The following is a 22,996-nucleotide window of genomic DNA, read 5'->3' as shown; positions in this document are numbered from 1 at the left end:
GTGATGGCCCACGGCTATCCCGCTGTGCCCTGCTGGGGTCTGGGTGCTGACAGACCTGCACCAAGAGATGGAATAGAGGCAGGGATGCCCAGTTATCTGTGTGCATTCAGAGTTACGTTGCCTAAAACGAGTTAAGTCGCTCCACAAGCATCTACTTAAAAATAGCAACGGTCACCTAGCAATAGCTGGAGCGTGGGGAGCCGCCAGGAGCCAGCAGCGTTTTTATTGAGGGCTGTATTGGAGGTGAGCAGCTGCAAGCATTAACGTGTCTGTACCCTGTAATCGTGCTGCATCCCTCAGAGCACGGGCTGAGGTGAGGAGCTCTGGCAGCCTGTGGTGCAATGGCAGGAGGGCTCTGGTGTGTCCACCGTTGTCACTGGGGGCGGCAGGGTGGCCGCAGCTGGAAGCAGTGTCTGTTGGCCTGCCCCCGTCCAGCCACTGATGCAGCCGTTCCTCAGAGCATGAAGCCCTGCACAACCACAGATCCCACTGGCAGCCCTGCCTGCCCGCTCCTGCAGGCTGCCAGCGCCAAGCAGCTAATTAATTAATTTCCTTTACATTCTGCAGTGTGTCCACACGGCTTCCCCGCGTTTCCCCTGGTGAAGGCCAATTGCTCAGGAGGTGCTTTGTGACGTGGCTGTTTTGGAATCATCCCCTGATTTAATCTCTCATTTATTAAGTCTAACTTGTGTCTAGTACTTTACTTTCCCACTTGAATCTATTTATTCTCTTTAGCTCTTTCAGGTCATGTTAAGTCATCATGCTGTGCTTCTCATTGCCCATGCATGAGCTGATTTCTGTGGTTAGATTTCTGCAGGAGTAAATATCCATTTGGCTGGAAGCTGTTCCTGTTTACATCAGCGAAGAGTTTGGACCTGAAAGTTGTGGGTGTTCTTTTTGTTTTTGTTTTGTTTTTGGTGTTCTTCCACATCTCTATTTCCAGTGAAAGCCATATCTGCTTATTATCTTCAAGTCTTTGCGCATGCCTTCAGGGTACCTTATTTGACCCTCCTTTTCCTTTGCAGGGGGATTCAGGTATTCTTTGCACATCTCCCTGGATTCCAGCATTTCATCACATACTTACTTTCATTCATTGACTCTTTGTATCCTAGATAATTTAAAATAATAAAAACCTACTAGTTTCTCTCCCCTTCCCTTTTGTTGTTGTTTTTGTTTTTCATCTGGCACACTCAGCACTTTTTTGCAGCACTGTTCAATGAGACAGTACAACTCTTAATCCAAGTCTCTTTCTGATTTCATACTGGTAGCAGAATGCCAGATGGTTTGTCTCATGTGCAGTTTTCTTTTCTCTAGAGATTGAGGATTGTTAGAAATACAGAAGAAATGAAAAAAGAACAAATTCTGGTTGTAATTGGAAAAGTTACTCCAATATTTAGAATTCAAAGTTTCCTAAGGTGGGTTAAAAGAGTGTTTAATTTAAGTCACGTTTCACGTTTGGGGTACCATAAATTGTGCCATTAAGTAGCGTTTTGAATGTACGTGAGCTGAAATCAGTCATGTTGTCTTACTTTCCACCAGCTGAAATTTTGAACTCATGTTCTTCCATCTGCATGTGGTAAGAGGAGGTAGTGACCTACAGTGGATGGTGTGCTGTTCCAGAGATGGCTCTTTGGGCTGCGGTAGGAATTTTTACCATCTCTGGTTTGATTTGTTTAGATGAATGTAAAGATCGATAGAATCACTTTGTTTTGAGAGAATTACAACAGGCCTTGTTTGTGCACGTGGCCCCAGGTGTCTGCTGGGGACAGGAGGGTTATGTCAGGGTTGTGTGGACCTGCTGTGTCTCTGCTGGGGCTCTGAAGCCATTGCTAATGGATGTCCTCCTGGTCACTGGACAGGCCAGAGTGTGGAAGCAGTTACAGGGAAGAAGGAGATGAAGACTGCGCAATTGTGTATAACTATGTCATGCCATTACAGCAGTGCTGGCAAGCCCTTGCTCCTCTACATTTCTTTCCAGTGTTTTTTCTTTATTGCTGGTGTCACAATGAAAGAAGAACTAGGGTTTCTCCAGAGAATCTTGGAAAATGGTTATCCATCTTCTTTGTGTCCAATCTCCATTTAAAGCTTCTTGTGAATGTCTTTTTTTCTGAAACTAAAAAAAAAAAAGTAGCCTGTCATCAGACACTGCTAGTTTATTTACCATCATTATGTGCAGTACTACTGCCATTGTTCAGTAACTGTTTCATTAAAAAAAAAAAAATAAAGGAAAATTTAAGTGGCAAACAGATTGTGGTGTTGCTCTGCAGACCTGGCATGGCTCAGAGAGAGGCTGGCTGTGCACAGGTCTCCCCACTTGGACCATTAACCAGGGTGACAGTAGGTGCACTGTGCTAATGAGGAGTCACACAATGCAAATAGTGACCACAACAGAGAACAAGGGATGGGAGCAGCATGTATTTGTGCTACCAGGAACTATCTGCCTTCATTTAAATTCTCCACACATCACTTACAAGAAACAAAGCAACCAGGGAACACAACAAAGGCCCCTAAAAATACAAAGTGGAGCCCATCAGACGGAACAGCCGCTCTGTGTGGTGCAGGTCCTGAGGGCTGTCCCTGTGCTGTGTGTCCAAGAGAGTCCCCAGCCCCTGCTGCAGCCTGGCCCAGCGCACGTGGACCAGGGGAGTGGCTCTGGGGTGCACATGGCACTGATGGCTGCGTTCATCCATTCAGGCAGCTTAATAAAATTAATAATAAATTCATTTGCGTGTGCTGCAGGGGACTGCTGGCTGTGCAAGGGAGGCGCGTGGCTTCACCTGGTTTCATAGCCTGCATCGTGTCTTGGGGACTACTTGAAGACAAGAAGCTGACAGTGACTCTCTTGTCTGCCAAAGTGATGCTAAAAGCAACACAAAAGGGTTAAAAGAGGGCAGGGAGCAGGGGCTAGGAGGTGTTTATGCTCCCCACTCAGGAAGTGGTGAAGCCCCAGCCCAGCTATTAACCCAAGCACATTTACAGGCATCACCTCTGTGTGCTGCTGCTTTTGGGGATGGGTCCAGCTCCTGAGGAGGTGCTGGGCAAGCAGAGACATGGTGCTCCTTAAGGGGGCATTGAGCTGGATATCTATTCACCCAAGTACAGCCAGTGCAGTGGGAGCAGTGATACATTTGTAAGATGACCATATACTTGCAGTTAGGGCTGCGTCCTTCCCTGTCTGGCTCAGGATCTGCCAAATCCCCACAGTCCCCAGGAGGTGTGTCAGCACGTGCACCCTCATGGTTGAGCCTTCTTGCTGCTGGGTGGCACCAAAGCCACCCCATGAGTTCCAGCACACAGCTGAACTGGGACTGTAAACTCTTAAAATATGTCTGTGACACGAGGTGATTGTGGTGAGCGTTTATGGTATTAGTTAAAGGACATTCTTCATAAATTGTCCTTGGGAGTATTTTTGTTACATTCCCATGTGGATTTATCTTTCCACTGTAACTTACTGGGGAGTTTCAGTGCTGGTTTGATCTCAAGGATTCAGTTACACAACTCGCTGTGGACTTACAGATCGGTGTCTGTGTGTACATGCTCGTGCGGGAGCTGATTTCTCTGAGGAGGTGATGATGTAAGCCTAGACATCTGAGGTGAAGATAAAGCCCTTGATCTGCCCATACTGCCTGTAGTTCTGGTTAGCTGAAGCACTTTAGCAACTTGCACTCAAAACATAGTAGATTTAAAACTGTAGTGAGTATGCACACAAATATTCAAGAGCATCCCAGAAACCACTATGAATACAACGGAAGCGAATGAAACATGATAGCTAAACGGGCCTGTGAAATCTGAGCACCGGATAACTGCTTTAGCCAGGCCTTTGAGATCAAGGCTAGTGCATACGGAGCTGGCAGCGTTCAGAAGGCCGTGCCGACCCATCAGGTGGGGTGGGAGTCAGTGCAGAGCACGTTGGTGTCCCTGCATGCATGGGGCATGGTGGTGCTGGGTGGCAGCACGAGCATCCCTTGTCAGGTGGGTGTCCGAAGGACCTCATGGGAGGCAACTAGGGACTTTGTGCCACATCCCAGGCCTCTCATGTCCAGACTGGATTGTGTCAAACCTCTTGGAAGAACTTTCTCGCTGTCTCGCATAGACCAGTGGGTGCTGGCTGCAGGAGGCTGATCGCTGGCCTTGCTCTTTTCCAGGAGGATGATTCCCGTGACCGAGTTTCGCCAGTTCTCGGAGCAGCAGCCAGCGTTCAGAGTGCTGAAGCCCTGGTGGGATGTGTTCACGGACTACCTCTCCGTCGCCATGCTGATGATCGGTGTGTTTGGGTGCACGCTGCAGGTAAATCAGCCGAGGGAGGTGCTCTCAGGGGCACTGAGAGAGCAGTGAGGACAGTCCTCACGAGTACAGTGCCACGCATTGTTTATCTCTTGAATTTGCAGTGAACAAAGCAAAAATTTGCTAGTCGTGGGTTTAAAGCTGCTATAACACAGACCAGACTTTCTGCAGCTGTAAATCAGTAGAGCTGCACCAGAGTCAGTGGAGTGATGCCAGCTCAGATAAGAGCTGTTGCTTTGGCTTGTGCATGTATGCCTGTTTTCACCGCAATCTGACATAACAAAACAGATGATCAAATATAAGTTCTTCTTTGTACTACTTTATTATTATTATTATTATTTTTGCTTAGAAGCTTGGAAAAATGTGATTCTGTAATTTCTGTTTTTCTTTATTTGGCAAATGTTAATACTTTTTGCTTTTGTGTTTCAAAGGGATTTGAAATGCATGTGCTTATTTTATTAACACCACCCACAACTAATATTACGCCTCCTCCATTCCAAAGCATCTCTGAGGATGCTGACACATAAACAATTGACATTACTGTCACTCACTGTAGCTAAATTTTGCTGAAGAGCCAAAAGCTGAAAAGAAATGGAAAGTGCTGTTTGGGATGGACTCCACAGGAGCAGAAAGTTGTAGTACTGGCTCAAACGTGGGTCTCACGTATTTTGGCATGACTCAGAAATGGAGCTAAAGGGACACACTGACAGAGCTCTTACATGTATTTCAGGAGGATTTGCTCACCTCTGTGGCCTAAGATTTTCACTTACCTTGTCCCAGGTTTCATGTGAAATCAACTATGGTTTCACCTGTATTCACCATTTTAAATATTTTCAGTTGAAAAGATAGGATGTCCATGTTTAAAAATCTCTGTACAGTACTGTGTTTTGCATCATAACCTAAGTGTTTGCTTAAGCACATGAAGTAGAGCTTCTGTTGTTTTTAAGTTTACCTGCTTGACTGGATGAAGCATGCTGGAACATAATGCATGGAAACACTTCAAATGACGGGCAGGTTCTTTTTATTTCATCTTACTACCAGAGGTATGAATCCAGAGTGTAACTAACAGCAGTGTAAGAAATACCAGAATAGCATTTACAGACAAAAATTAATGGTAGGAGTTTCTGAAGTGTCAACAGTTACAGTTAAAAATGTGCAATCTCATCTCAGCATCTCCCTACACCACAGTGGATTGTCAAGGATGTTCTGCACTTGGAAGCTCTTGTTGCATACCCTATTTTTAGTGCTTTCAACAACCACGATGTCAAAGGATACATTCATACTACAGTAGAAAACATGTTCTTAGTTTGGCTAATCCCAGTTAGTTGTTCAGGGAAAATTACAGATCTCTTTGGTTTATCACACGGATTAGTATTTTAAAATTAAGACCTCTGGGGAGCATGGCCCTGAACTCAGACTGTTATCCCAACTTAAACCAAAGGTGATTGGTCCCTGAAGGTAATCTCACCTGAGTTTACCAACGTGAATGGCGAGCCCAAATTAAGGAAGTTGCTCTTTCTTTTTCATTATAGACAGTCAAGGACAGGTACTTTGTTTCCACAGGTGTGTACTGTGAGAACTGTCTCTGTATGAGACACTGAATAAAAATGATATCCGTGCACGTACATGTATAAAATGCCATTGACTCTCTAATATCACTATCTGTATTTATTAAGACTGAAGATAAACAGCGTCTTCCCAGCATAGATATGCCCGCGTTGGCTCTTTGTCAGCCATTTTGGGTGTGATAGACATCACAGTTTAAGTGTAAAGCCACATGAATGCAGTTATGCTGCTTTCAAAGCCTGAGCTCTTTCTGAATACTGTGTAGCACTTGCCAGGATGAATACACCCGTCAAGAACAGTCTGTCTCTGGGGAGAGCAGGGCAGGAGATCCCTGGTCTTTTCTGGAAGCATTTCCCATACTTCTGCTTTTTCTGGATCGTCTCAGTGCCCTTTTATCCAAATTACGGAAAGCTAATCATTGATGAAAAGGGGTGACCTAGTTCCTTGCATATAGGACAAGTATCTTGTTGGGACTAACAACAATAATAATAAAAGCACAGACTGTGAGATCAAGTGCCAGGCTATGGGAAGGAATGCCTGACAGCTGGAGGAACTCCAAGGACAGCTACCCAGTGGTACTGCCGCCATTGTTTGTACATCAGTTTAAAAGATATCTTTTTGTGTGTTTCAGGTCATGCAAGACAAGATAATATGCCTTCCAAAACGAGTACAGCCTTGCCAGAACCAATCCAATAGTTCAAACATGTTTAGTACAATCCCAGATACAACCCCTCTTCCTCCACCCAAGCCATCCACTCCTCCAGCTACAGTTGAAATGAAAGGGCTGAAGACTGATTTGGACCTTCAGCAATACAGTTTTATAAATCAGGTGTGCTATGAACGTGCCCTACACTGGTATGCCAAGTACTTCCCTTACCTTGTCCTTATACATACGCTGGTCTTCATGCTGTGTAGTAACTTTTGGTTCAAGTTCCCTGGGTCGAGCTCCAAAATCGAACACTTCATTTCAATACTTGGGAAATGTTTTGATTCTCCTTGGACAACAAGAGCCTTATCTGAAGTATCAGGAGAAGACTCTGAAGAGAAAGATAACAGGAAGAACAACATAAACAAGTCTAATACTATCCAGCCAAGCGCTGAAGGCACTCTGGTCAAGACACAGTCTTTAAAATCAATCCCTGAGAAGCTGGTTGTGGATAAGGGAACGCCTGGGGCATTAGACAAGAAAGAAGGTGAGCAGGCCAAAGCACTGTTTGAAAAGGTGAAGAAATTTAGACTGCATGTTGAGGAGGGTGATATACTCTATGTCATGTATGTTCGCCAGACTGTGCTTAAGGTAATTAAATTCCTTATTATTATTGCATACAACACAGCACTCGTCTCAGAAGTTAATTTTACAGTAGTCTGTAATGTTGATATAGAAGACATGACAGGATACAAGAATTTTTGCTGTAATCACACGATGGCACATCTGTTCTCTAAACTCTCCTACTGCTACCTGTGCTTTGTAAGCATCTATGGTCTCACATGCCTTTATACTTTATACTGGTTGTTCTATCGCTCGCTGAAAGAATATTCCTTTGAATATGTTCGGCAAGAGACAGGAATCGATGATATCCCAGATGTCAAGAACGACTTTGCTTTTATGCTTCATATGATAGATCAATATGATCCTCTCTATTCCAAGAGGTTTGCTGTCTTCCTGTCTGAAGTCAGTGAAAATAAGCTGAAACAGCTGAACTTAAACAATGAATGGACCGCGGATAAACTGAGACAGCGGCTACAGATGAACTCCCATAGCCATTTGGAGCTACAGCTTTTCATGCTCTCTGGACTACCAGACACTGTTTTTGAAATTACTGAGCTGCAGTCTTTAAAGCTTGAAATTATTAACAATGTAATGATACCAGCAACCATTGCACAGTTGGACAATCTCCAGGAGCTCTCATTGCACCAATGTTCTGTGAAGATCCACAGCGCTGCCTTGGCATTTCTGAAGGAGAATCTCAAGATCTTGAGCGTCAAGTTTGATGACATCAGAGAACTTCCCCACTGGATGTATGGCCTCAGAAATTTGGAAGAACTCTATTTAATTGGCTCCCTAAGTCATGATATTTCCAAAAACATTACGTTGGAGTCTTTTCGGGAACTTAAAAGCCTTAAAGTTCTTTACATAAAAAGTAACTTGTCTAAAATCCCACAATCTGCTGTCGATGTTTCAAGTCACCTTCAAAAATTGTGCATCCATAATGATGGCACTAAGCTGGTGATGCTCAACAACCTGAAGAAGATGGTCAACTTGACACAGCTGGAATTGGTTCACTGTGATTTAGAACGCATACCTCATGCAGTCTTCAGCCTTCTCAGTCTTCAGGAATTGGATTTAAAAGAAAACAACCTCAAATCAATTGAAGAAATAGTAAGTTTTCAACATCTGAGAAAACTGACGATCCTAAAGCTGTGGTACAACAGTATAACATACATCCCGGAGCATATAAAGAAACTCACTAGTCTTGAACGGCTTTCCTTCAGCCATAACAAAATAGAGGTTCTTCCATCCCACCTATTCCTATGCAACAAAATCAGATATTTGGATTTGTCTTACAATGACATTCGCTTTATCCCACCTGAAATAGGAGTTCTTCAGAGTTTACAGTACTTTTCCATTACTTGCAACAAAGTGGAGAGCGTGCCAGATGAACTATACTTTTGCAAAAAACTTAAGACTCTGAAAATTGGGAAAAATAACTTGTCAGTCCTTTCACCTAAAATTGGTAATTTGGTATTCCTCTCCCACTTGGATATTAAAGGCAATCACTTTGAAATTCTCCCAGCTGAACTTGGTGAATGTAGATCTCTGAAGCGGACTGGTTTCACTGTAGAGGACACCTTGTTTGAAACGTTGCCTTCTGATGTCAGGGAACAAATGAAAGCTGAATAACTAACTTCCTCTTGCTCAGTTTTACAGAAATAATGCTTCTACCAAATATGCTGTAGAAAGTGCATACTCTGAATATGCATTTAGTTTGTGATTATTTTTTTTCTTTTTCAAGAAGTCCTTTCTGTACAAAGCAATTTGGAGTAAGGAGTACATATATTTTTAATAAAATTTTCTCGTATTTTTTCACTGTTTTAAGATATTTTAAGTTTATTTTACCCTGAGAACAAGGGTGTCTGTAACTTAATTTCTACTGGCAAAAGTAAATGTTTTTATCTGATGACTTTTCTTTTTTTTTTTTTTTTTTTTCCCTTTGGCTAATCCCAACAGGGGAACTGTGTATAAGTTGTATGCTTTGAATTGCATAATTTGTAACAGGTGATTCTATTGTCTTCCTGGTTATTGTTTGTCCCTTAGGATGTGGTCTTCAACGGGTAATCCTGCAGGTGTTGGGTGCCCTGTTCCCTCTTTTCTTCAGTGGGAGCTGAAGGTGTTCAACATCTAACAAGATCTGGGTTGACCTTCCTTTTACTTATGACACTGTTTTCTCACACGGTCCAAGCAGATAGGAAAGGTTCTTTATGTACAAAGGCTGGAGGTATTTTAATGGGTCTGAGGGATCATGCAGAATTCCTCCAGGGCCTTCTGGAAAATTTAGTCCAGGTCTCCATTCACATGCAGCACCAAACAGGAGGCACTGACTGCAGTTTCCTCCCCAGAGCTGGAAGAGTAAGGCCACAGGTCACAGAGGAGTCACTACCAAAATGACTCATGCTGAAGGTTTTCTGAACAATGCAGAGAGGTTCAGGGGCCAATTTCCTGCTGACTTAAGTTTAAGGTGTACAACAAACTCACTGTTTTGGAAAAGTCAATGCAGGGAGGCAAAACACTAATTTCAAAAATCCCCTACCTATCTTCCACTAAAAGCCCAGTACCGCAAATGAGCAAGTGTCCTCTGTGTCCCTCAAGGATGCCGGGCACCTTGCAGGACTGGGATTCAGAAAAAGTGCAATCGTGTTTAGTTTGTAAAGTTTCTGGCAAGGAAATGATAGTATTTTTAGCAGCTAATATGCTCCTTTTTTTGAGCTTTGGTATTGTATTACAAGCTCAACACAGGAACATTTGCAGATTTGGAAAAATGAGGTTAAATTAATACATTAACTTCTCAAAACTCTCAGCCTACCAAAGGGCAGTGATGAAGGCTATATTTTCATCTCCCAAATAGTAATTAAATTGGAAATCATACAGTTGGATGTCAGCTTTTTAAAATATTTTAATAGTCTGTAATATCTTTAATGCATCAGGCTGGGAACTTTGTCCTCTGAAACCATTCTCAGTTGTTTGTTTATCCAGCTTTTTTTAAAATTTATCCAGCCTTTTATTTATCCATCCTTTCTCTTAGGCAAGTTTGGCAGGTATAGTCTTTGATAACTCTTGTGCTACTCACAAACTAATTTAAGCTAATAAAAATAACCATATAAAAAATCACCAAGCAAAATATCTTGCCGGGAGGAGATTTCTTCATCCTCTCCAACGACGCATATTTGAGTCAGATGCAGGCACTGGATAAAAGCTTTGCAAGAATATCTAGGAGTAACTACTTTCTGTAGGAGGCAATGCTGTTTATAAATTGCAGAGGTTGAGTTGCAGATTGTTTAAAGTTATGTAAAATAATTTTTGATGATTGTCAGGTTGGTTGCTTTTCAATGTTCTCTAACTGCCATTGCATGTCTTGAACTCCAGTTAATCTGGGTTCTTGAGTTTATTGTTGTTTTGAGTCTGATTTATAAACGTGGGGAGACAATCTAAAATAAATATTTCCTAGTTAATCCAGGGTATGCTGCGCAATCTGGTAAGTGGGCTTGCTACATTACCAAGTCAGACTTGCTTTTTGCGCTTGGCTATGTTCTGCAGAGAATCTGTGTGATTAATCAGAAATGGGTCAGGCGTGAAAGAATCAGAACAAGCTTTTTTTAAAGTGGTTTAATTTAGTTCTGTAAAAGACCTATAACTGATGTAGCTGTTGCAAGAGTTACTCTTACTCATATGGAATGCACTTATTGGAACAGCTTGGCAGTATATATATATATATATATTCTAAATGTATTTCGCTTTGATGTAATGTGAGGGAGAGAAATGTTTCATTGCTCATATTAACCTAATTATGTAAACCAAAGTGCTGTTGTCTCTGATGAATGTAAACTGTTTAAAATGTCCAAGTAATCGTTGGAGCTATATGGTTATCTTATTTAGATTTGAAATATGGGAATACATTTGACGTGTTTTTTTTTTTTAAAATCTTTATATTCCTAGATGTAGCATTTTAAATCCATAATTTATTTTATGTCTAATGTTTCATGTGTAGTGGTCTATCTTCTGAATGGAAATTATGCACAACTCATAACTGAAGGTTGGAGACTGGTTCTACACCTTTTTTTTTTTTTTTATTTAAATACATCACTTAGAGGATGTGGAGGTTTTGTTTGCCACTGATTATATTTATGTCAGGGCAATCCCTCATGTGGGCACAGTTACATGAGTATAAAGTGCCTTGTGCTGGTATTTCTTTATTTACCTTCTAGATAGCAAGAAACTATACCAGTGTAAGCACTTTCACGCTAATAACTGTATCTCCTCCAAGGGTTTGGTCTGCTGAGACAGCTTAGTCAATTGAACAGCTAATAACTATCCCCTCCAAAAAGGGGCAGTTTCCTTTGTCCACCCCTGCTCCCATCCCTGGCTACGTGGTCCAGCCGCTTCTCTCGTACCTCTACGGGTCTGGTGCTTGTCTGATCCCTCCACAGGATGAATCAATTTACTATGCCAGCAGAAAACTAAGCCAGTAAAAAAAAAAAAAAAAAAAGGCAAATCTGCTGGATTGATGGATGCTAGGGTAGGAGCAGCAAGGAAACAGGACTCTGCAGCCAGGGTCTGGGCAAGGAGGAGAAAGGACAGGGCACTTTAGAGGTGCTAGGTCAGCTCGTCGTCATGCCGAGCCACGTGCTTGGAGAGCTGTGCTGTTGCATCTATAGCAGGGTTAGGCAGCATGCCTTTTGTGAGTAGAAAACCCTCAGGCTCACAGTGAGTGATAAAATATCAAATTACTGTTAATTGCTTAAACTTAATGGAACAAACTCAGGTAGCTGCACTGTTGACTTTTTCTAAACTTCTTACTGTCTGGTCTGTGGGGTGTATTTTCCAAAACCATATTACAGTATTTTAGAAGCGCATCAGCTAAGAGAAGATTGTTTCTTAATTCTGTATGACCTCCAGAAAAATATGTAAAAGTGCCATGTTTACTCAGTGATTCATGTACTGCTCATATGTATATTCACATGCAATTGCATAATAGAAGACTTTTCTGTGAACTATAGTATTTGACTTAGAATGGATGGACTTTTTGTGGATAATACTTCAGGCATGGTTTCTATGAGTTTATATAATCAGTTACAGTAATCAGGTGCCTAACAAATAATACAATTGCCAGAATATAAGCAAGGCATTTTACGTTATTGCTCAAAAATAATGTAAATCTTCCTTGGTAATGGAAGCAGAGATGACAGAGTGCCTCAAAAATACGAAGACAACTTTCATAGTATATTAAGCCTGAATAACAGATCTACCATGTGATCAAAATCTGGAGATGTACACTTCCCCCTTTGTCACAATTAGGATTTGTGCTGACCTCGTGCATCCAGCCAGTCCAGCAACTTTTGCAAGTTCGGATTGGAAAGCGCCCGCTCCAAATCTCATATCACATTTCTGGCACTTCCACTAATTCATGTGCTTAAGTGGTGACAAGTCCTGTAAGAATGCCAAGGAAAAACTTTGAAATTTGACCAAACGGACAAACACCTTAATTCTGTAGCAAGAATCTTTATATGATAAAAGACCTGCCTAGTGTTACATTGCAATATAGTACACCCAGGAAAAAAGTGAAATAAAATGTTCTTTTGTAATAATGAACATTGTCAGACTGCAATGTGATTATTTGTTTTGGAAACACTTTGTTTCTGGGTTACCTAAAGATCAGACATAACCATCTTTTGGGTTTATTCTCTCGGGAGGGAAGTCAGGAAAACACACTTGAGAAAACATCGTTAGACTTGACAGGATTTACAGTGACGGTCTGGCTTCCTGCGCTCCCCCTTCCATCCAGTCTCTCCGCAGCCAGCTCAAGGGCACACAAAGAGGCTGTCCCTGCGGGAGCAGCTCCCTATGCTCCACAGGGGCTGGGGGGCCCGGTGCCCACCTGCGCTGTGCGGGAAATGATGCTGCAAGCCCTCACGGCTGATGCAACCCCCTATAAATCTCCCTCCTGAAGGCAACAGGCTCGTGCTGCCTGCGTTTGGTATGGTATGTGTTCCTCCTTTCTTTAGGTTGGGATCAGTGGTGTGTGTTGATGTGTGCAAGGATGTGAAGGGCCAGGAGAGCTGGCCCACTCCCAAAAGGCACACAGGAGGCAGCATTTTGGGGCTACACCCAGCGGGATGGGCACAACAGCACTGGCAAAACCATTGCAGGGTCCTGGCGTGTTTATTTAGCACTGTGGTTGTAGGACAAGCTCACAGCCTGAGCAAGCTGAGCTCTGACAAACCTCATCTTTCAGTTTGGTTAGGACATGACCTGGGAAGTGGGACATGAGGGACTCGCAGGGTTGCCTACTTAACAGTGAACAGCAACATGAAAGCCAGGCTGTCCTTCATTGCGTGCCAAATAGCTACTGGGAATTTTCAATAGCTGTGATGGATGCTTTGTTTTTAGGTATTGCATTCAATAGTGAAGGCCATGGTAAGGAAATCACACGTCTGTCCTCTTTTCTCCTTTGGAATGTGCATGAAGCCCTGAAGAGCCAGGTGAAGAAGAAAAAGGTGGTTTTTCTTTTTTTTCCTCTCTCTTTTTTTTTTTTTTTTTTTTTTCTCTCTTGTGATTGCCTCCAAAATGCCCCTCCTGCCAAGGGTGCAGGTCTTCCCCCAGCCATCTCCTTCCCTGTGAATGGCGGGCAGGTGGGAACAGTGATCCTCAGGCGAAGGCCAGGGCCACCACAGGAGCATGGAGGCAGGACCAGGCCTCGGCCGGATGAGCCCTCGGCCTCCTCCTCCTCTCCCAGCTAGGGCAGTACCAGGGCAGGTAGTGTCCCACCATCAGGGTGGCTCAGCGTGGCAGGTCCCTGCAGGCCCTCCATACACTGGCGCCCGTGTGCTCCAGGCTCTGCTCCCGGTTTCCTGTCGCACGTCCTGCCCTCCTCTGTAGCAGAGGACCTGGCAGGCTAGTCCAAGCTGGACCTGCCCTGTCCCCACTGGGATGAGAGAGGGCTGACGTGCTACAGGCGGACATGAGGTTTGGCAGATGTGCAGTGGGCGGCAACAGGCCCAGAGCTTCCACATAAGGAATCCCAGACCACTGTGAGGACCTTGCTCCAGTCGTCTGGCTCCAGGCATGCGTTTGAAGGAGCTTGTGCTGGCAGAGAAGTTGTTTTTATCACTGTCTCAATGCTAAATAGGCTGTCTTGTGACTGGGCTGTGGCCAACTGCTTTGGCTCTGTCTAGTAAACTGTGATGCTACTCATGGTGGTTTGTAGGGCCGTGATGGGTCCTCACACATGGGCTGTTGGCAGGTGACTGCCTTTAAGAGCATGGCTTCCTGCACTGGGCCCGTGAGGGCCTGGATGTACCCAGAGGTACTTCCTGTGAGAAAACAAATGCAGTAACCTCAAGGAGCACTACCATCATGTGGGGTTTGGTGGCTCTTGGCCAGGGCAAAATTTGCAGGTATTACCATGGGCAGTGCTGGCAAGATGCGTAATCCCAGGGCGTGGAGTTAAAACACCTACACTGCAGGCAAGCATGAGCCTTTCTGCTGTCAAGCATGATTTTATCAGCCCCTCCTCTCATCTGCTGCGAAGGCTCATGAAGCTGCACCTAAAGTGAGGTGTCTGCGTGGCACATCTAGCAGCACCCTTGATGTGGCAAAGTGACACAGGAATGGGTGTTGGGAAAGGACAGGGCAAGATGGTGCTTCCTTCAAAGCCATTGGGATATGGGTGGGCTTGTTGCTTGTCTGAGTGCCTTTACAGTGCTGCCATGGCTGGCATATGACACAGGTGGACCCTTATCTGCTTTGGACAATTGGCAGGTCCCTCAAGAGCACAGGTTGCAAGGGAATTTGTGACAGCCAGATGCACTGACAGCCACAGAGCACGTGGCGATTGCAGCGAGGAATCACTTGCTAATGTGTGTTGCTGCCAGCCTTGTGTGATACTGCAGAACATGCACTGACTTGATTTGTTGTGCTTTTACATTTCTGGAGTAAGAGGGATACTAATCTGTCAGAGGTATTTTGTCACATTAGATTTATGGAGTGTGGTAAATAAGTGTTGATATTTTGCTGCATTAAAATTGAATTTAAATGTAACCCTTGTCTTTTGCCAGTTGGGGTCATATGGTACTGCTAGATTGGCTTGTGGAGACTGCCTGCAGTTCTATTTATTTAGGAAAATATTTTGGCAAAGCTGTGACATCCTGTTTCCTTACTGTGAGCAGAGAGAAGAAAGTAGTTAAATGAGCACAGAGTTTCAGCATGGTAGCAAGGTTACCCTTCAGAACAAGTTGACGGCTACAGCTAGAAGCTAAATGAGATTTTTACAACTCCAGAACAAGTTGCAAACCAAACCAAAGTGCAAAGTAATCCCCTTGGCAAAGAGTAACTTTGGAAAGCTGAAGTGCCAGAAGTGAAAGCAGGCAGGATCACTGCTGGTGAGCTCTTCAACCCCATTTCCCCTGTGCCATCCTCTGTCTGAAGGTGATGCCAACAGTAAGCCAGTTTCTTTGCCTTCTTGGCTGCACTAGGCATGCTGAGCAGGAGGGGACTGCCAGGCTCAGTGGGACAGAATTTATTATTTTCTTTAAATATCCTCACTACACAGACTCAGTGTGCAAACCATGACATTTTGGGAACACTGATCATTCTCACTGTCACCACCAGCATGTCAAAACTTGCACTCTGCATGGGGTAAGATGTGGTAAATAAATAACATCACATCTGTGCTCCCAGCTGGTGGCTACGCTGCTCCTTTAAAGCACAGTGAGCCTTTGGTGGGATTTTTACCAGAGTTGCTTCAATGAGATGAAGAGCTTCAACCAAGCCAAGGACCTGGCCATTGGTTTCACACCGTCAAAGAGAAATTTGACTTTCTGGGCTAGGCTCTGCAAAGCCTGGCACTTGCCCAGTGGAAGAGCAACCAAGCGGTCCCGCTGGTTCAGGGCTGGGCCGGCTGGCGCCAGCTCCTCCTGCGCCCGCAGCCCTGCTGGGGTCTCTTTGCAAGTGGCCTGATGGGCTGCCAGAGGAGCCAAGCCCTCGCCTTGCCTAGGCCAGTGACTATTTCTGCAGGAGTTGTGAAAGCTGAGAGGAGCCACTTCCACCCTGCTGACTGCACCCAACCGCAGGAACCAGCCACACGAGGGCTCGCCCAGCCAGCTCTGCTGCAGGAGCTGCGCTGTTTGGGGCTGCGCAACCCCTCCAGTGCTGTGGGAGCCATGAGCGCTCTCTCTGAGAGCACTCGCGGGTCTTTTCTTCAGGCAAGTGAGGCTGGGGCTTGGTGGGTGCGCAGCTGGTGCTTCAGCTGGAGCTTGTATCAGTGGAGGTTTGCCACAGATCTCCCAAAATAAAAGATCTGTAGTGGGAAACCTGTGAAAAGGATCAGCAAGGACAACTCCAGGCTTGTCAGGCCTCTGAGGTGAAAAGAGCGAGGTGATGAGGCACGGGCTGCTGCTCCCTGTGGGGCATGACAATACCCACAAGGGTACCTGAGCCCTCGGGGCTGAGATGGCATTTATGTGAGCTGGGCGGTAGCAGCAAGGCCAAGGCTTTGCAGGAAAACTTCAGTTTTGGCAATCATTGAAGAGAGAGCTGTGGCCCAGGCTGCGAGGAGGGGTTTTACTGGGACTTGGGCTCCTCCTGGGCTCACATTGACACCGCAGGGCCTAGAGCCGTCCCTTGGCAGGGAGCAGGAAGATGGAGGAAGCATCTGCATTGCCATGGCAGTGCAGGCAGCAGGATGTAGGCACAGCTGCCTTTTCTTCTGCTCCTCAGCCCACAGGGAGCCAGCACAAAGGGCTGGGGCCTGGGCAAGGCTGAGGGATGGAGCACGGGCAGCCCCTGTGCCCAGGGCCAGGATCTGCCAGCACCTGCTTTGCCTTTAGGAAACCTTGGGCTTTCATGTATGGAAAAAAACAAACAAACAAACAAACAAACAACAAAAAAAAAAAAAACAGCATTTACTGAAGGATTTTTTGTTTTGTTTTGTTTTTCCCCAATTTCACAGCCCCGATTCCCATGAGGTAGGCTTGACAAGTCCCCATTTATAAGGGTGCAGAAGGCTATGTCAAAAGGAGGCCAAGAGGCCAAATGGCCATAAGGTGAGAAGAGCCATGCCCAAACTGCTCACAGTCAGATACCCCCATCCCTGGGTGTTGAAGGATGTTTGCTTCCAGTGGCTGGGTGTAACCCTCTGTAAAGCACAAGCCAGTTGAAAAATGGGCCAGGATTTTGGTACGGGCTGAGACACTGCCCAGACAAAAGTGAGCAATGTCCCCCCACCCCTGAGTTGCTCATTAATAATGTGTGTGGATGTTTTCCCTTGACAACAGCAGAGTAAAGCCTTAACTTCATCTAAATCTCATTTAATCAGCTTTCTGAGAAAGTCTTATAGAGAGACCAGAAATTCTATCAAAATCCATCCATTTTTGTACAGTACTTGTTTAGAAGAAGTTATGCCTGAGAAAGCTGCCTAATGTGTGAGCATGTTTTCCTTACACATTGACTGCCTTAACATTATTCTATTAGAGATCACTCAGCTGTTGGGGATCTGTGATAATGATGATTTAGAAACCAGGCCAGCAAGGAATTCAGACAGAGTGCAGACAAATGGCCCCAAGCTGCCTCCATCCCAAATATATTTCCATTTTTCACACTCTTTTTCTCTACAGCATAGAAGACTCTTATCACTCTGTAAGTATGTGTTTAAAGTTGCTTCAGGCCTCCAAATGCATCTGGCATTAAACCCTCTGTCATTATATAAGAAATCCTTTCAGTTATAGGAGCCTTTAAATTGCTGTGCTTCTACCAGCCCCACAGCTCCCTCGCTGGGTTTTGATCCCATCTTTATGTGTGCCTTGGGTGCTTTGGTTGCCTTCCAAGATAGCGAGGCTGACTCTCTGCTCTTTAGTAACACGGTGTCCCTGAGCACTTTGTTTTCAGGTCTTTAATGTATTATTTGCCACGGGTGCACAGATAATGCAATAGATGCCAGATTTATTATGCCTTATGGAGCATTCTATGAATTTTTTCCCCATTGCAGTCCACATGAAGAAGTTTGTTTATTCTGCAAAACTTCAAAGCATTTGATTTCAAACATTTTGCTTTTCCATTTATGGCTATGGAAAGGAGAGGTGAGACCGCAGGGTGCAGGCCGCTTGCAGTGTCAGTGAGGGGCAGCAGGCACTGCAGAGGCCAGGGGAAGCGGGGACACGCCGAGCAGCACCATGTCAGGGTGGGACATGGGGCTGAGGGGCGAGCACACTGTGGTAATGGGGTCCGGAGGCATCGGCCCTCGCACAGTGCTGCCTTGTACGGCACAGAGCAGAGATGTATCATGACCCTCTCTGAGGTGACAAGAGCAGAACTCAGTGAAGATGTGGCTGGGGGTTGCGGGAGAGGCCTCCTTCCCCCCGTCACTAGTGAACTTCCTGGGAACACACTCAGCGTGATGCTGGCTGCTGCTCCTGTCCCCAGGAGGGGGTTGTGCTGGGCCGCATGGGTGGAACATGGTCCACGTGTAACAGACACATTTGATTGAGGTGGTAGCTACGTGTACACCAGATGTTAATTAATCCACGGTAGGAAATGCAGTTCCATCCCTGGCCTAATGATGATCTCTGCTCCTTTACCACCTCCAACATGACCGCTGGCACACGTGCTGTGGTGGCCTGTCTAGCTGACCCCTGGTGGCTCTGTGTGGCCATGGGGATGCTGCAGCCCTGCCCCAGCTGTGCACAGGGCCACATTCCCCATCTTTTGGGGAAGAGGAAGGAGGTTTTCCTGCAGTTCTTTGTTTCTGTTCTTTCTTTATAATTAAAGCCTGATAGCTATCTAGGGGAAGCTCTTGTCCTTGCTGTCATTCCTCAGAAAACCATTCTCTTTTCCACCTCTATTTGCTTTAAAAGACCTTTTATTCCCTCACCTGTTTCCCAAAGCCTCATCCTTTCCTGCTTCTCCTGCTGTGGAAGGGAAAAAAAGCCTCAAAAACAAAAACAAAAACAACAAATGAAACAAAAAAACACAGACTTACAGGAAAAGGTCAGCTATTTTTGAACTTCCTCTCCCAAACTTTATTTCTGTCTCTTTCGATACCCAGTGCGTTCTGCCACCCACCTGTGGGCATGGGTGGCTCATGGGTGCCTCACAGGGCCCAGGGGCACACTGACCTCCCTGGCTGCTCTGGGGGCCAAGGTACTGCCCCTGGAGAGGGGGAAAGAAAGGCCTGTGCAGCTCTTAGAAGCAAAGGAAGGACCTTACCTAGCTGGGGAAGATTAATGCAAGTCAGGTATGTAAGCAGTAACTCAAAGGCCTCCCCAGAGCAGAACATGCAGAAAAGCAGCCCTAGATTAAATCACCTTAATGCTTGTGCCCAGCTTCCTGGGGTCACAGGCTGATTACACAAAAAAAGGAGCAGTTACTCAATCTGACGTGGAAACGCTGTATTTCTCTGAATGTTTCCCAGTGCTTGGCTACGTGGAACTTTTTGCTGCTTTTGGCTTCATTCTCCTTCAAAAGCAGTCTTCTAGGCAGGATTATCACAACTCATGCAGGGAATGCCTCAGTCCAATTTGCTTTCTGCAGCTCTTTCACATTTGGATTCTCTGTTAATAAACAGTTGCTTCCTTTTATCTCCCTGGGGGACTAAGAGAGAGCCTGTGGGCAAAGGGGATTGAAAGCACCATCATCCCTCTGGAAAGGAAAGCCTCCTGCAAAGCTCGTGGGACACAGTGCTTGAAGGAAACTGGGCTTAGATGAGTTTGGGGATAGCATAGGGATAAAATACAGCACAGAGGGACCAGGGACACAGGTGGCTGCCAGAAGAGGGGCTGGCCAGGCAGACAGGTTCTCCAAAAATACTGGGGACATCTCAAGAAGCCCCCCTTCAAGCACAGAGTGGGAAAAGTCTCTGTCAGCTGCCAGAAGTGGCTCACATAGAAGGAAGAAAGTGGATCTAAAAAGCAAACTACAAATGAGGAATGAAGAGCTGTACCTTCCTCCTCCTTTACTATTCAGGAAGAACATTAGGATTGAAAAACAGCTTATTTTTTTGTGAAACAAATTGCAAATAACTGGAGGGCTTGAAGCGTCTGATCTATTTATAATAAAACCAGTGGGAGGTTTAATTTGCTTATTTTCCTAACACTTAATAAAATATCTGGCAAACAGAAGTGAGAAAACCACTTATGTTAAAAATTTTGCATTCCCACTTCTTCAACGAGCCTTTAACTGCAGGCTCTGCTCATCAAGGGGGATTGGAAATTTGAGGAGTTGAAAAATAAACACTTAAACAAAAATGCTGTGAACAAATCTTTTAGGCCTATTTCCTGTCATCAGAAAGCTATCCCCCCAGTTCTTCCAAGAAAATTTAATGTCACTTTAAAAAAGATTCAAAGAAAAAGAAAAGAGGGAAAGAAAGAGAGATGGTTGTTGTAAAAGTGCACATCCCCTTCACTTCAGCCTAGAAGCTGACATGGTGCAAGTGGAGCTGTTCACAGGGGAAAGCACTGAAATGTGCTTTCAGGCTGTGGGACCAGCTGTGTTGATGCAGGTTAAATTGGGAAGCCAAAGTGACAGGTATAGGGCACTGGCCTGGGAGCAGCACCCTGCTCAAATGGTTTCACAGCAGCTAGGCACCAAGCATTATATAGTTCTACACTCGTGGTGCTTTTCACAGGGAGAGGTAATGTCTCCTGGACATTGAACGCTTTGCTTCACGCGTGTGTGCTGCCGTGCAGACACACAGCTTTGTTATCACCCATACCTGAGAACAAAAATTTTCGAGGGTGGGCAGAACATCCTGGTGAAGAGGTGATGGGAGGCAGGGTTTTCTTAGTCATTTGTTGTTCGTGTGCTGTGCTCCCCAAGGGTGGTATTTTCTGTTGGTCTTCCTTCAGCCAGTGTTTCCCACACTGCCCAGTATTTTTGTAATGCAAATGAGCTCCTTCTCAACGTCTTCCTTGAGCTGCAGGATACTTGGAAAGCTCAGAGAAATGTTAATATCCTGAGGGCAGGAAATTTTCAAAGCCCCTATGTAAGTAGCCTATGATCAAATTCTGGCAAGCTGTTTGGCTATGTCCTGGTTTCTCTCATTCACCTGACATTTACCCACACTTTCTATTGGTGTTGCAGCAGGCTGAGAGAGGCATCTGGTCTGTGTCAGCTTTTATCTGCTTTTTTGTTTCCTCCTACTGTGCCTCATTACGAATGCTCACTAATTCAATTCAGATTTGAAAGGAAATATATGAGAAATTAACTGGCAAGACATCAGCAGCTGCAAGAACTCTAGGGGAAAAGAAATCCATGAGCTAATGGAGTCAGTGGCAACGCAAAAGCTAGACACCACTACAAATTACTTCAGCACATGTGAACCTGAAAACAGAAAGGGGGTCAAAGAAACTGGAAAAGAGTTGGGAGGAAAGCATCTGATTGTCAAGCATCGTTTTTCTGGCAACCTCTCGAGGCTGCTGGTAGATTCAGAGCAGAGCGAGGGACCTTGAGGGGCAGGTACCAGCAGGGAGGCAGGCCTGCGATGCTCAGGTCATCATCCACGCATCCCCTCATCCAGCTGAGCATGAGGAGAAATACAAGATGATGGATTTGAAGGAACACCTGTGAATTATTGAGGACAAGAAGGGGTGCTGGCTCTGAACAGGGAGTGTGTTCTACAAGAGACCTGGAGGAGGTGTTGGTGAGGGGAGGAGAGGTGTTTCTGCTGTGTCAGAGGGGGTTATCTCAGTGCCCAGGGCTGGTGCCACAAACAAAGCCTTGCACTCAGCTGGGTGTGATTGCTGCTGCTCCACAGGCGGCTCACAGACACCCACAGCAACCCCACGGGCACCTCTCTAGCTCACCCTTGCCCCAGAGCATCGCTGTCTGGTCCCTGCTGTGCTTTATTCAGCTGTGGAGCAGAGGCTGCTCTCCAGGCATTCCCTGGGGGAGCTGGAGCTCCCTACGGCCACTTGCCCACATCACACCACGGGGATGGAGCTGCAAGGATCTTGCCATGGCCATCCTCACTTGGCTCCTGCAGGACGGTCAGGGCCAAGTAATTACACACCCCGAGCTACAGATATAGAGGCAGTGCTGCGCCTAACTGCTCGTTTGGGTTCCTGATGTCAGGATTCAGACCGCAGCAGCTTCCTCAGGAAGGTCTGTGGGGCAGCTGCGATGTCTCCCGGTTTGTAATGGTCCACCCTGGCTCTGAGGCACTGGGGGCATTGCCCACGTTGTAGCACAGCTGGGTATTCCCATTGTCTTTCTTTTTCCTTTCTTTTTTTTTTTTTTTATTTTTATTTTATTTATTTATTTTTTTTGGGGGGGGGGGGGGAGCAGGGGGAAAGAGGTAGCAGTGACACAAATATTCCTTAGCACTGGGGACCCACATCTTTTTTTTTTTTTTTTTAAGAATAGCCATCTCTGATGTTAATGCTAGGGCAGCTTCCTCAGCGAGCTGCAATTACACAGCCCTGGCACCTGTGGCTGGCAGTCAGTGCCCTAAACCTAACCAGCTGCCTGGCACCAGGCTGGGAATGGAAGGTGTCCCTCCCATGGGGACGGGCTGAGGGCATCCCACAGGGGCTGCTGGGGGGACTCCAGGCACAGCCTGAGTGACAAGGGCCAGCACAGGGAGCCTGTCGCCCTATCAGGCTGCTCAAGGTTACAGCTCCTGTGCTTGACCCAGCAGCTCTGCACAAAACAGCGAGAGTGTTTCAGCTGGGAGAAATGTTATTTTCACTCAGGTTTGCAGCTGGCCAAAATGGAAAAAATAGGTACCCAGAGGGTGATGGCTAATGGCAGATGGGTGTGCTGCCCAGGACAGCCATACAGAACTGGCAGTATCAGGGAGAGTGACAACCATTTGGCTGAAAAGCAGCCCTACATCAGCAGTTCTTACAGTAGCTCTTCACTGTGCTGTTATTGTGGATTGTT

General features: G+C 45.5%; 2 protein-coding genes across 6 annotated transcripts in view; one reads left to right on the top strand and one right to left on the bottom strand.

Annotated features, from left to right (window-relative positions):
* LRRC8C (leucine rich repeat containing 8 VRAC subunit C) overlaps nucleotides 1–12,715 on the top strand; it is a 29,743-nt gene extending 17,028 nt beyond the window's left edge. For all 5 annotated transcript variants that reach the window (XM_084527378.1, XM_084527376.1, XM_084527377.1 and 2 more), the window contains 2 exons: nucleotides 4,146–4,287; nucleotides 6,482–12,715. In XM_084527378.1, the coding sequence (XP_084383504.1) occupies nucleotides 4,150–4,287; nucleotides 6,482–8,752 (2,409 nt within the window). In that variant the 5' untranslated portion in view covers nucleotides 4,146–4,149 and the 3' untranslated portion in view covers nucleotides 8,753–12,715. The remainder of the gene's footprint in view (nucleotides 1–4,145; nucleotides 4,288–6,481) is intronic.
* Nucleotides 1–22,996, bottom strand: part of LOC311440447 (uncharacterized protein) — a 378,092-nt gene that overhangs the window by 57,318 nt on the left and 297,778 nt on the right. The gene's annotated exons all lie outside the window — the stretch shown is intronic.

The sequence above is a fragment of the Aythya ferina genome, assembly GCF_964211825.1.
Source record: "Aythya ferina genome assembly, chromosome: 8".
Lineage (NCBI taxonomy): Eukaryota > Metazoa > Chordata > Aves > Anseriformes > Anatidae > Aythya > Aythya ferina.
This window is presented reverse-complemented; position numbering and strand designations above follow the sequence as displayed.